The sequence below is a fragment of the Brassica napus genome, chromosome C4, assembly GCF_020379485.1.
Source record: "Brassica napus cultivar Da-Ae chromosome C4, Da-Ae, whole genome shotgun sequence".
Taxonomy (NCBI): domain Eukaryota; kingdom Viridiplantae; phylum Streptophyta; class Magnoliopsida; order Brassicales; family Brassicaceae; genus Brassica; species Brassica napus.
The window spans coordinates 27,355,831-27,370,082 of NC_063447.1; the positions used below are offsets into that span (position 1 = coordinate 27,355,831).

Sequence of the window (14,252 nt, forward strand, 5' to 3'; positions counted from 1 at the left end):
ACCCAAACTGGATTATCCATCTGGCCGAGGAGCAACGAGAGATAAGGCATGCACCCCAATACGCATCACACCAGCCGGCTATGATAATAAATTATACTCCCTCCGGTTTTTAATAAAAGTCGTTTTAGAATTATGCACATAGATTAAGAAATCATAAATTTTTTATATTTTATAAACAAAAAGATCATTAATTATTTACTTAACCACAAATCAACCAATAATAAAATAGAAGGTATATTATCATTGGTCATATAACATTAAGTGTTAATAAATTTTACATAGAAAATCGAAAACGTCATATAATTTGGAACATAAATTTTTTTCTAAAACGACTTATATAAGAAAACGGAGGGAGTATGATTATAAACTGTTATTGTACCTAGACACAAGCTACCGAGATTTTAGAATCAAAGATTATTTAAAACTCATGTATCATGTGGGATTGATTTATTGGGAACTCAAATTATTATTAGCTGTAATGAATACTTGCAGCCTTGCAGGGAATCAATTGATTCGAATCATTTCACATATTATACACCAACTAACCCAATAGCTAATTATATTCTACACGTTAAATATTTTTCTTAACAGAATACCAGCAAAATTAGGTTTCGTCTTTATTACCAGCAATATATATATTTGTTTTTTTTTCTTGGATCAATTATAACTTCGTTTGAAGCTTAAACACATCTTTTGTAACAAGAAGGTAAGAACCAACAAAACAAATGGATCCGAAGGAGCTTCCACCCAACGTAAGAGACGACAAGATAAGCGAAGAAACCAAGAAGTTGATTTCTTCGCTTCCTTCACACACAGATTCCCAAGGACAGAAGCTTTGTAAATATCAAGGATGTTGGTATTATTACAACACCCTCCAAGGCGTTCTCAATTTCCAGAGTGGTTTTCAGCCACAGGACACCGATATAATACTTGCTTCTTATCCAAAATCAGGCACTACTTGGCTCAAGGCCCTCACTGTCGCTCTTCTTCAAATGATCATCCTCTACTATATGATAATCCTCATGGCATTGTACCATTCTTGGAGATCGATGTTTATCACGAAAGCTCAAGTCCTAACCTAGACAACTTCTCAGCAACTCCGAGGCTGTTCTCGACTCACATGCCACTGCACGCGATGCAGGAAACCCTCAAGCAGTCTCCTTGCAAGATTGTCTACGTGTGTAGGAACTTGAAGGACACGTTGGTCTCCACTTGGCTTTTTGCCTGTGCTATTTTTAAAATAGAACCAACTAGAAGCATTCTCGACTCTATGTTCAAATCGTTATGCAATGGAACTATCTTTTATGGACCATTTTGGGACCATCTCTTGAGCTACTGGAGAGGAAGCTTCGAAGACCCCAAGCATGTCCTTTTCATGAGGTATGAGGAAATGAAAGCAGAGCCTCATGAACAGATCAAGAGACTTGCCGACTTCTTGGGTTGTCCTTTTACTAAGCAAGAAGAAGAGAGTGGAGTTGTGGACAAGATCTTGGACCTTTGCTCTCTGCGTAATCTGAGCAGTTTGGAGGTTAACAAAACCGGGAAAGTAAACAATGTGGATCACAAGAATTTTTTCCGTAAAGGGGAAGTCGGTGACTCGAAAAATTATCTTACGACTGAAATGGAGAACAAGATAGACATGATTATTCAAGAAAAGTTGCAAAGTTATGGTTTGAATTTCTAGTGTTATGGTTCTTGTTTTCTTTGATGCAGCATAATAAGAGTACTTCCCGTTGTTAACGTCAATGCCAATTCTTTTTTAAGACAAATTAGTCTTCTTATAAAGCTTAACCGTGAGTTTCTTTATGAAAAGAGACAAAGAACAATCTCAAGTCGGGAAGTCCCGAGCTTGAGCCCAATCACAAAGAAATCAATCCTCTGATCGAAAGAAACAAACCAATTCCAAGCCAAGTTCCAATGAAGAAGACTGCTCCCGTTTTATATGAATCTTGTTGTTGACTCTTAACAGCCAATAACACCTTCCCAAACTGCCATGTCAGCTTCCCCTTTGTTCATATTAGCCAGCTCATCCTCATCCACCCGAGTACTTATCATACTCCCTTTTCTTTCTTGTTCTGTTTCTGTACTTCCCCAAGACTACCAAATCATCAACTTTAACTCATGCTGCCCTATTCGTTTTCTCTAACTTGATCTCATACTGAAATTTTGCTGGCTTGTTTCAAGAACCACATCATGCAAGATACGTAATCTGATTCTTCATCCTGTATCAATAAAGATGAACAAATAAGGCTACCCATTATCTTAGAAGCCTTGTTTTCAGCCTTTTTTTTTTTTTTTTGATCAAACAAGATTTTATAGATAACTAATCTCCATCAGAAGAAGTGTTTACAAAGATGATAACAAAGCCATACTGGCTAACAAATTTGCTGCAACAAAAGGCAAGCAGAAACACAAAGATAGAAGCAATCATTATACATAAACAGCTAACATTGCAGAGACGTCCTCGTATCTCGACAACACTAGGTTTAAGCAGTGGAATGACGCCATAAGCAACAAAGAACACACTTAGTGATCTAATGTTTGTGATTGGTAGTGCAACTAGTGCATGACTAACAATCGTAACACTGGCTACAATAGCAAGGGCGCTGTGACACCAAGATGCTGAGCCTTTGAATAGTACAGAGAGCGAATCATCTGTAAAGTAATCTTCCAATCCAAAGTCTGACCGTGCAACACATGAGCAGCAACAATACAAAAACCATGGTAATAGGGAAGTTGAAGTTGGTTTCAAAAGAGTGGTGATAATCAAGATCTGAAACCAGCAAGTAGTAGGCAAACACTCTATAGCAGAGTAAAGAGGAGTAATAAGCAACGAGCACTCTATAACAGAGTAGAAGGAAGTAATAGGCAGTGAACACTCTATAGCAGAGTAGAGGATGGACTCAACTATCATAAAGGACCCAATAGTTGGATGGGAGTTATCGCATAGAGAAGTATAAGGTAACAATGGTGTCTCTGGCGAGGGAAGTCTAGCGGCAACCACGTACTTGGCAGTGATGGAACAGAGACAAGTTACAAGAACATTATGAGCACTTCTGGACTCAGATGTCGAAAATGGGAAATCCAGATCTAGAGATTGGGCCAACGCTCGAGGAGATAAACTGGAGAACGTGATGAGGAAACAAAGAAGAGCATGTGCATCTGGAGGGTCTGGTGGTTCCGGCGGCTCGATGGGAGAGATAGATCCAAGCAGGGAAAACTTACACGGTGGTGGATCCGGAGGAGGCCTGAACTGTGGCGGGAGAGGAGCAGTTACCATCAGAAACATCAAGGAGGGAGCTTCTTCAGAGGAGAAACCTAAACGGTGGTGATGGAGCGGAGCAGATCCATCCAAGCGGCGCACATCGGGAACCGGGCCTGAGAGGTTTCTTCTAGGGCTCTTTTTAGGAGTTAACTTGTGTTGGTTGGAGAACAAAGAATAGCACAATAACCGGGCCTGAGAGGTTTCTTCTATACCTATATTTTCATCTATGAACCTCTCATATCCAATAATTTATCAAGTCATCCTTACAAATTCTACAATCTTCTGGAAATAAGGCACAATATAGAAAACACGATTTGACATGTTCACCCTTTAGATTATCATAACTAAACTTCAGAACAAGAAGAATCTCATCTTCACAGCAGCATAGTAAGTCAAATCATCGATAGCGTGCTGCCACAATTGAATCGTCCGTTTGCATGCCATGGTTTTGCCAATGACTTTAAGCGCTAGCGATAGGCCTTCACATGTTTTAGCAACTATGCTTGCAAGCTCTGGTATGTTTGGATGACTTCCTAACATGATCTCTCCAACTTTCTTTTTGAACAACTCCAATGCATCATGAGGGGGCAAACACTTGACTGGAATCTCAACATCAGCTCCCATGCCCCCACACACTTCCAGAGAACGAGTGGTGAAAACTACTTTGCATCTGTTTTCCCTACTTGGATATGGGACTCCAATCTTCATTAGGTCAAATTTTGCCCATATGTCATCCAACAACAGCACAAACTTCTTCCTCTTTAGGACATTAAGTATGTCACATGCCTTTTGGTCTTCATCTTTCTGGTTCCAATCTTGGCCAGCCAGGCTTAGCTTCTTCGCAATCTCTTCTTGCATCTTCTGGATATAAAAATCCTTAGATACCACAATCCAAAGCACCATGACAAAAGCATTCTTTTTCTTGAGAAATTTATTGTTGATTTGTGTGAGTAGAGTTGTTTTACCAACTCCACCCATGCCGTACAGACCCATACTACTCACTTCATTTTCCATGAGACGGTTCCATATTGTTTCAAGCATTGTTCCCGACCTACTATTGTTGGTTGAATAGGCCTCTCTACCATTGCAGACGCTTGAGCTTTATCAGCAACTTGTTCAAAAACTCCGTTAGCTTTTAGATTCCTAACTTCCTTCAACATAGTGAAAACCCGTTTCCCATAACAATAACTCAATTTTAAACTCTTCGAGAAAAACCCACAGAGGCACAACTTTTGAAGTTCAGTTGTTCTAACACTAAAAACCACTTGGCTTTCAATGGTCTCAACTCTAGTAAGCCATACCTGAACTTGGGCAAGCCTTCTTAGACCTTTATCCTCCTCTCTTTCCACCCTTCTTGACAAATCATCTTGCATTGCCTTCAGTTCTTCAAAAGTTGTCTCCAAAGCAGTGAGATTCTCCTCGACGTTATGAATATAGCCCTCTTTGACACCAGTGGCGAACCTACGTTATGTGGGGAGGAGGCAGCTGCCCCCACAAAAATCTAAATATAAATATATTTCCATTAAAAACAACAAGTTTTCCATAGGATAGTTGGTTCCAGTGATCTGTTTGCCCCTCTAGATCACCGTTGTAATCCCCTCATGAGGTGTTTCTTCCCTTTTATTTATTTATGCCCCCACAAAAATTTTTTTCTCTAGATTCCCACTGTTTGACACATAACCATTGCGTGACTTGACTCAGAAGTCACAGCTTGATCAAATGGCAGAGATACAGAGAGGCAACCACCCATCGGTGCAGAAAAAAAAAAGACTCCACAAAGAAAAAAGATAAAACTGAGAAGCTGTTAGCAAATGAGTAATAATTATTAGAGTATATACGATATCTCCAAAAGTTAGAAGAGAGCAACATGCTTTAACATTGTGGATTGGGCCATCGAAAGGGATCAAAAGATGAACAAAGAATAGCACAATAATTATAGTATTCTTTTTAATTAAAACTTGCACAAGTTCAATGAATACATACAAGTATCGATTAGAGAAATTGCAGTTCCTGTACAAACATAATCACATAATTTGCAAATATGGAAGTTATACTGTTCACTTTTTTAAATGGCACTGATACCCCTATCTTAGACCATCATAGTTTCGGTTAAGAGACGGTTCTTATATTTTCGTAGATTTTAACTAAGAAAAGCTAAGAACCGTCTCTTAAATAAGTGATATAAGAGCATGCGCAACGGTAAGACTCATTGGAGTCCTTAGAGACAAGGGCATTTCAGATTAATCCTGGATATTTTGGATTTTTAAAAAAAAAAAAAAAAAAAAAGATGACCATTCACGGGCCGCCACGTAGTCGTAGGGACCCGCAAATAGTGCAAGGATTCACTAAGAAAGAGTTCTTATTTAAGAATTTTAAGGATTGAATCCTTAGCTTTTGATAGGGTCCACTGATTATTTAATTATTTTTTCCCTAAGGACTCCTACCTAAGGATTCCCGTTGCGCATGCTCTAAGAGCATGATTATTGGGGAGTTCTTAGCTTTTCTTATTTAAGAGCCGGTTCTTACCTTTTTTAGTTAAAAGTTAAGAGACGTGTTCTTATATTCCGCTAAGAACCCCACCCTAAGAACCCTCCAATAATCATGCTCTAAAAGTCGTCTCTTAGCCGAAAAGTGTAAAAAGAAAAAAACCAAATCATGAGTTAAGAACCACGGGTAAGAGACCGAGGTTAATTATGCCTTACCTATCGAGACCTGTTACCCCGCGTGTCATGCTAATTGACTTTTTATTTTCCTATATTTTCACTTTTGAATTTTTTTATTTTCTCTCTCTCTCAAACAAAACAAAGAAGAAGAGAGAATAGGTGTTATCGGCGATAACTTATCGCCATCAAAGAATTGCCACAGAGATGGTTTTATGACCAATCCTTTTGTTAAATCTAAATCGTAGAGATGTGAATCTTCAACATCTTATTGTTTCTGAGTTTATACTAATTTCTGTTAATCTTTTACCAACCGCTTGTGTTACACAACGATCACTGTGTGTTACACACGAGTTCGAGAGAAAGAATAAGATAGATGTTACAGGCTTACTTCAGATAGTTCCGAAAATGATGTAACTTATCTGAAATACTTTTTATTATTGAGATTCTTGTGTTGATGTTACATCAAATGATTGATCTTTACATAGAGATCGAATCATTAGGCTAAGAGACGCACCTCTTAACATGAAGAGTTACAACTCTTTGTGTAATAACATAAATAACTAACTTATGTAAATGTATCAAGGAGAGATTAGATTATAGTTTAACACTCCTCCTTAATCATATCTCGACTTGAATCCAAGCTGCTTTCTTAAATCTTCAAACCTTGAACCGCCCAATGCCTTTGTGAGAATGTCTGCGAGTTGATCATCCCCTTTGCAATACTTCAGTTCAATGATTTCTTTCTGCTCAGCTTCCCTCACGAAATGGTACTTGATCTCTATGTGCTTTGTCCTTCTGTGTTGCACCGGATTCTTCCCAATTGCTATTGCTGATTTGTTGTCACATAAGATCGGAATGCCTCCTTCAAACTTCTGACCAAAGTCTTCAAATAGTCTTTGTAACCACACTGCTTGATTTGCTGCTGCACACACGGCTATGTACTCCGCTTCAGCTGTTGATTGCGCCATTGTTTGTTGTTTGCTTGACTGCCAACAGAACATGGCTGATCCAAGAGTAAACACATAACCTGAAGTGCTTTTCTTGTCTTCCTTAGAACCACCCCAATCGCTGTCCGTGTAGCCTACAAGTCTTGGTTCTTTCACGCTTGTGAAGTACACTCCAAAGTTTGATGTTCCTTTGACATATCTTAACACCCTTTTGGCTTCTTGGTAGTGCTTCATGCGAGGTGATGACATGTATCTTGAGAGATAGGCACTTGCATACATCACATCAGGTCTTGATGCACACAAGTACAAAAGCCCTCCAACGATGCTTCTATACTTAGTCGGATCTCCATACTCCTTGTCATCTTCAACTCCTTTTCCTTGTGGTGTAAGTGGGTTGCTTACACTCTTGCTGTCTCGCATCCCAAACTTGTCTACAAGTTTGTTTGCATACTTTTCTTGTGAAAGAAATATGCCTCCATCGTCTTGAATTACTTCCATTCCAAGAAAATAGTTCAACAATCCAAGATCCACCATCTCGAATTCTTTCTTCATGTTCTCCTTGAATGTGTTGATGCTCTGAATGTTGCTTCCTGTGATGATTATATCATCCACATATAGATTCACGATCAACACATCTCCTCCTTGCTTCATGATGTATAAAGCCGCATCATTCATACTTCTCTTAAAACCGTTTTGAAGAAAGTATGAATCTATCCTTCCATACCATGCCCTTGGGGCTTGCTTTAAACCATATAAAGCTTTGTGTAGCCTTAACACCTTGTGTTCCTTCCCGTGTGTCACATACCCAGGTGGTTGTGTGACATACACTTCTTCCTTGAGGTCGCCATTGAGAAAGGTTGACTTCACATCCATCTGGTACAATCGCCACTTCATCTGAGCCGCATAGGCAAGTATGGCTCGTATTGTATCATGTCTTGAGACAGGAGCAAACGTCTCAAGGTAGTCAACACCTTACTCTTGAGAGAACCCTCTTGCAACTAGCCGCGCCTTGTGCTTGATGTGATTTCCGTTTGCATCGGTCTTGATCTTGTAGATCCACTTCACACTTATCACATTCTTCTTATTTGGCTTGTCCACTAGTTCTCACGTCTTGTTCTTCTCAATCATGGCTATCTCCTCATTCATCGCTTCTCTCCATTCCTTGGTACCACACGCTTCATCATAAGTGTATGGTTCTTCATTTGCATGAAGACAAGCTTGTATAGCTTGAGCCGCTTCATCGAGATCTACTCTCGGTGCCCTTTCCATGATATCAACCATGGACCTGAACTTCCTTGGTGCCTCAGAAGCTTCTTCATCTCCACTACTAGTATCATGATCATCATTTTGAAAGAGAACAGGACTGAAAATAACTCCAAATTGTTCCTCAGGGCTGGATGTACCTTCGGTTTGTTCCTCAGGACTGGATGTAACTTTGGTTTGTTCCTCAGGACTGGATGTAACTTCGGTTTGTTCCTCAGACGAATGAGAGTCTTTTCTAGACAACTTCAATGTCTTCCTTACTTCTTCTTGCCTTTTCCAATCCCACTTCTTGCTTTCTTCAAACTCGACATCTCTTGATACTTCAATCTTCTCATTCTCCAAGATGAGAACTCTATAGCCTTTGGATTGGTTACTATATCCAACAAAGACTCCACGCTTTGCCTTGACGTCTAACTTCCTCCTTTTTTGATCCGGGACATGTATGTAGCATATGCTACCAAACATTCTCATGTGTGACACATCTGGCTTGTGTCCAAACCACTTCTCTATAGGAGTGACATCCTCCTCTATCGCCTTTGATGGAAGACGGTTTTGAAGGTATGAGGCAGTGTATACCGCTTCTGCCCATAACTTGAGCGGTAAGTCTTGCTCTGCCAACATCGATCTAGCCATCTCCACCAAGGTCCTATTCATGCACTCCGCTGCACCATTTTGTTGTGGTGAATAAGGCAATGTGACTTGCTTATTGATTCCTTCTTCTTCACAGAACCGGTTGAATTCTCGTGAAGTGAACTCACCACCTCCATCTGATCCCAGTGTCTTGATGGTACAATCCGATTGCTTCTCCACCATTGCTTTGAACTTCTTGAACAGTGAGAATGTCTCTGATTATTGCTTCATGAATATACCCAACACATGTGAGTATGATCATCCAAGAATAGCAAAACGTATCGGCTTCCATCAACGGATTGATGCTGCACCGGCCCACATACATCAGTATGTACAATCTCAAGCTTTTCTCTTGTCTTAGTTTGAGATTCCTTTGGGAAGCTTTTGCGTGATTGCTTTCCAAGTCTACACGCTTCACATGCTTCCTTCTTGACTATAAACTTTGGTAACCCCTTTACCAAGTCTTTGTCTTGCATTTGTTGCAACCTTTTGTCGCCTACATGACCAAGTCTCTTGTGCCATGTCTCCATCTTTCCTTGCTCACTAGCGCTCATGGCTTCTTCTACCTGAGCCGAACTCATCCTGATTCGATAGCTTTTGTGAGTCATTGGGATATCCAATATCCTCCTTCCTTTTGCATCATCTATGATGCATCTCTTCTCTTAGAAACTCACCCGGTATCCGCTTGAAACAATTTGTGGAACACTCAACAAATTTTTCGCCAAACCCGGAACCAAGAACACATTTCTGATGGTCCTCTTGCCACCTTTAGTCATGACGGTAATGTCACCTTTACCGGCTGTCATGACCGTGCTTCCATTTCCAATCTTTATTGGAACCTTGATGCTCCTATCAAGCCTTGAGAAGTAATTCTCCTCCTTTGTCATATGATTAGTTGCGCCACTGTCTACTAACCAAACATCTTCCATCACTGTTGTTGCTGCTTCGCTCGCATTGAACAACATGTGATCTTCATTTGAGTCTTCTTCGAGACTCACATGTGCCTTCTCTTTCTTCTTTGAGTAGCACTGATTTGCAAAGTGGCCTATCTTGCCACAATTGTAACACTCCTTGTTACTTCGGTGATCCTTCTTTGGATCATCCTTCTTCTGTTTCTTCAGACACTCGCTCTCGGTATGATTGTTCTTCTTGCAGTAACCACACCACTTCTTGCTTCCTCGGCGCTTTGAGTTGTCTGATGTAACACCAGAATTTCCGTGCTTAACACGAGCATCAAATGCTCCTTCATTGGTGCTTTCTTCTCTTGCAGCCAGCCTTGCTTCATGAGCCTTCAAAATCCCGATCAACTCTGTCATCTTTGTTGAAGTCAAATCGCTTGTTTGCTCCAACACACTGACTATGCTATCGAACTTGGCTGGGAGAGAGATGAGTATCTTTTGTATGAGTTGAACATCCGACTTCTGTTCACCATGATAAGTTAATTGATTTGCCAATTCAACTATCTTATCCGTGAAGACCTTGATGTCTTCATTCTCATACATCTTCAGATTCTCGTTCTCCCTTTGCAACGTTTGAAGCTTAATCAAACGAACTTGAGAAGACCCTTCATACTCTTCCTTCAATGCATCCCACGCCTCTTTGGATGTTGATGCTGCTGCAATCCGTGAGAAGATATGATCCGATACAGCAGTTTGCAAGATTTGCAACGCCAATGTATCGTTCATCATCGCTTCTTCTCTAAGCGATCTTGCCCTTGCCGTTTCAGGGGTTTCTTCCACTAGTGCTGGTGAGGATGCTACGTCTTCTTCAACCACAGACCATAACTTCCTGGTCTTGAGAATGGTTGTCATCTTGATGCTCCAGAAGTCGTACTTCTCTCCATCAAATATGGGGATTACTTGATTCTTCATCGTTTCGTGTGCTTCCGAAATCGTATGACAAGATCCTCTAGCCTCATTTTCTCCACGCCAAGTGTTTCTCTTACTAGTGCTTTCTTCTTCGTCCTCTCAATCGAAGAGCTCTGATACCATGTTAATCTTTTACCAACCGCTTGTGTTACACAACGATCACTGTGTGTTACACACGAGTTCGAGAGAAAGAATAAGATAGATGTTACAGGCTTACTTCAGATAGTTCCGAAAATGATGTAACTTATCTGAAATACTTTTTATTATTGAGATTCTTGTGTTGATGTTACATCAAATGATTGATCTTTATATAGAGATCGAATCATTAGGCTAAGAGACACACCTCTTAACATGAAGAGTTACAACTCTTTGTGTAATAACATAAATAACTAACTTATGTAAATGTATCAAGGAGAGATTAGATTATACTTTAACAATTTCTTTGATTTTTCTTTGTTTGGAAAAGATACCGTGTACTGTGGATGCAAATAGGGGAACGGGCAAGTGTGGTCGGAGAGTCATTGTCGAAGATGTGTAGGAGGCGTAGTTAATGTCGGAAATTGTGAGAAGCTCTCACTCTCTAATAATCAATGGTGTCTCCACAATTTCCATATCTGGGAAACACTGGTCCAAGTTGTCTCTCTCTCTCTCTCGAATCACACGCAAAAACAAAAGAATCGTCCGTTGTTGCGAATAATAGTCTGTATGAATCGCATGTCTTGAATATCATCTTCCATGTTAATTACGCGTTTATGTTTTGATTTCGTGTTGACAAAGACAAGTTTGATAAAAAAAAATAAAAGGAGGACAAAGGCTAGAGTCTCTGTTCTTTCCTCTTAAAAATAATATTTTTTCATGCACTCGTGCACTTGATTAATGTACTGAGTCTTGTCATCTATGATTCTGCTAGAAAACTGTCACTAAAGATTTGTTCTTTTTTGTTGTTTATTGCTTGTACGCTCTCGCACTTGTTTTTTCTGGTGGTTTACATTAATATATTTGAGTTTTGGCTTGTTCTCATGTTTTTGTTGAAAATTTGCTATTAAAGCTTCGATCTTTCCTTTGTTTATGGCCTGTACAGGACCTTCATGAGCCGAGTAATGGGTATGCTATCCTTTTTCCTACTATAATTTTTGCTAGCTAGTAGCTACTGGGTCATATGTCTACAGTAGATGTGTATAACTTGTTTCTCTGTTTTTCTATATTTGAGTGTGGAATGTTTATGTTGAAATACATGGAATTCTACGGCAGAGGTCCGAATCTTTGTTTCATTCAGGTAAAATAAAATCACTAGAAACTATACCTAGAAACTGTTATTGTGAGATATAAACAGTTTCCTGATCCTTTGGTTTTGTGTTCTTAATGTGATTTTTTTTTGCAGGGTGTTAACTAGACAAAAAATGATCAGAAGAACAGCCGGCTAAAACGTATATATGTAGTGTGAGCCTTTGTGGATATCTGTTCAGAAGACGAGAGTTGGTAAAGGGCCCGAGTCGTCTTCTTCTTAGTTGTTACCATGAGTTTTGGAAATTACTTTCACTTTTTAATGATGTAATTTTGTAAAGAGCAATTGGTGCCAAAACCAGCTAATAGATTTTTTTTGTTATAGTTAGCTGGTTATGGTTAAGATTATGCAAACAACAAATGCAATATTACATTTCAAGATACAATATTAGTAAAACATAAATAATTTGCTTTATCTCAAACCAGCTAACAATAAGCATAACCATATAAATAATATAAAATATTTCAATAGAAAATCTTATGTTTAGTCAAATATAAAATATTGTATACGGCTAACAATCTTTTTGATTATATATGTTGTGATTTGTTAGTCATATGTTTTGCGATTTATTAGAGAGTTAATTGTATATTTAGCTGTACACGTAAATTTATTGCGATTTAATTTTATGTTTATCCAAACACAAAATTAATACTATGTATTGTGATTTGTTAGAGAGTTAATTTTATGTTTAGTCAACACATAATTTTCTTACATCCACTAGTCTAAACACCATATATAATTTACCCACATATTATCAAATATTGTAACTTGAATTGTAATATTGATGTGTTCATTTTCGTAGCCGGCTAACTATAACAAAAAAGGCAAATAAAATATGTTAACCGCTTATATTATTATTAAATAAAAATGAAAAACATTTTCAAGAACTAAGGTAACAGCCAAAAAGAAGTACACTACTTGGGTACTTTTTAACCAACTCTTTGTCTTCTCAACTGATCTACCGGAGATGGCACTTGATCACGGCGGAAGCGGCGGTGGATGGTATATGAGACGAGTTCACGGTAACCACATCGAAAACGAATATTTTACTATGCATGTGACCCAAGAGAAAAATTGGTTTTTGTATGATTGGATAGACGAAAACTTTTAGATCGAATTGAAAAGAGTTTACAATTTACAAAATTGAGATTTAGATTTGTCAAGAACGAAAAAGAGACGATGAAGATTCTGAAAAAGTTAAAGAAGAGAAAGAAAAGGAGAAAGAAAAAGAGAGAACGTGAGAGAGAAGACAAAATAATGTTTTTTAGCTATTAGATTTCTGATTTTTTACATAGATATTAAATACAATATGAATTATTTCTCTTTCTTACGGCAAAAGAGCTATAGGCGCAATTGTGTCGATCTTACCATGAACAGCTTGAGTTTCATTGTGTTTTTTGGCCCAAGTTCCATATTTGCAAATTTCAAATTTATGTGGTAATTTTGATGCAAATCGCTTTATCGACTATTAGCGAAGAACAAAAAATAAGATTTCTCTTAAAGTGTGAATCTTACTTTTTAGTGGATGGGTCCATCTAAAGAAATCACTGTTTTCATAGAATTTTAATTAAGGAATTTTCTACAACTTCTTGGCTTTTTCTAATCTCTTGTAGAACAATTCCGTTCCTTACATTTCTTATGTGATGCAGCAGCAACTACATCAATGGCGCCAGCATAACTTTGAATTCAAATAGTTTCCTTTTAACTTATGGTTTTGGTTTTTATTGTTATTTCATTTTTTTCATTATGATGGTTTATTACAACACGCTGCACCTGCAATCAACCCTCGCCGCCGCAACGAACAGATCTCTAATCAGGGAGATTACGACGATGACGACAACCCTTTTTCTCCGCTCCGCCCCTAGCATCCTCGACGCCGCAACGTCAATAACAAAAATTCCGACTCAGAAGAAGAACACAATGACAACTCATGGAAATCAAGTTTCAAACTCACTTATCCCGAGTTCAACGGTTCTACTGTGGCTGAAGAATTGTTAGATTGGTTCGTTACCATCGAAGAAATTCTTGAGTTTAAGCAAATCCCCTTGGATAGATGTGTACCCTTAATCGCCATACTTTTCGTGACCGAGCAGCCGCTTGGTGGTCACAAGTTAAAACAACACGATCTCGGTTAGGCAAATCTAAGATATCAACATGGGACAAGCTCAAGCGAGAGATACAGAAAAATTTTCTTCCGTTCAATTACGATCAGATTATGTTTCATAAATTTCAGAACTTGGGTCAAGGCAATCGAACTGTAGATGGTATGCTACTGAATTCTTCAAGATGATCAACTGTGTGGAAGTTTGTGATACCGAAGAACAACTAACA

General features: G+C 38.7%; 1 protein-coding gene and 1 pseudogene across 1 annotated transcript; one reads left to right on the forward strand and one right to left on the reverse strand.

The window, feature by feature from the left end:
- LOC106395354 lies at window positions 1-2,089 on the forward strand (annotated as a pseudogene).
- A 1,304-nt stretch (window positions 2,090-3,393) lies between these two features.
- LOC125585190 (probable disease resistance protein At5g63020) lies at window positions 3,394-4,892 on the reverse strand. Its single transcript, XM_048753788.1, has one exon. The coding sequence runs from the start codon at window positions 4,304-4,306 to the stop codon at window positions 3,617-3,619; it is 690 nt and encodes a 229-aa protein (XP_048609745.1). The 5' UTR covers window positions 4,307-4,892; the 3' UTR covers window positions 3,394-3,616.
- Between the last annotated feature and the right edge of the window lie 9,360 nt (window positions 4,893-14,252).

Coding starts and splice junctions, on each gene's coding strand:
- LOC125585190 (XM_048753788.1), bottom strand. CDS start 4,306: ATGCTTGAAACAATATGGAACCGTCTCATGGAAAATGAAGTGAGTAGT.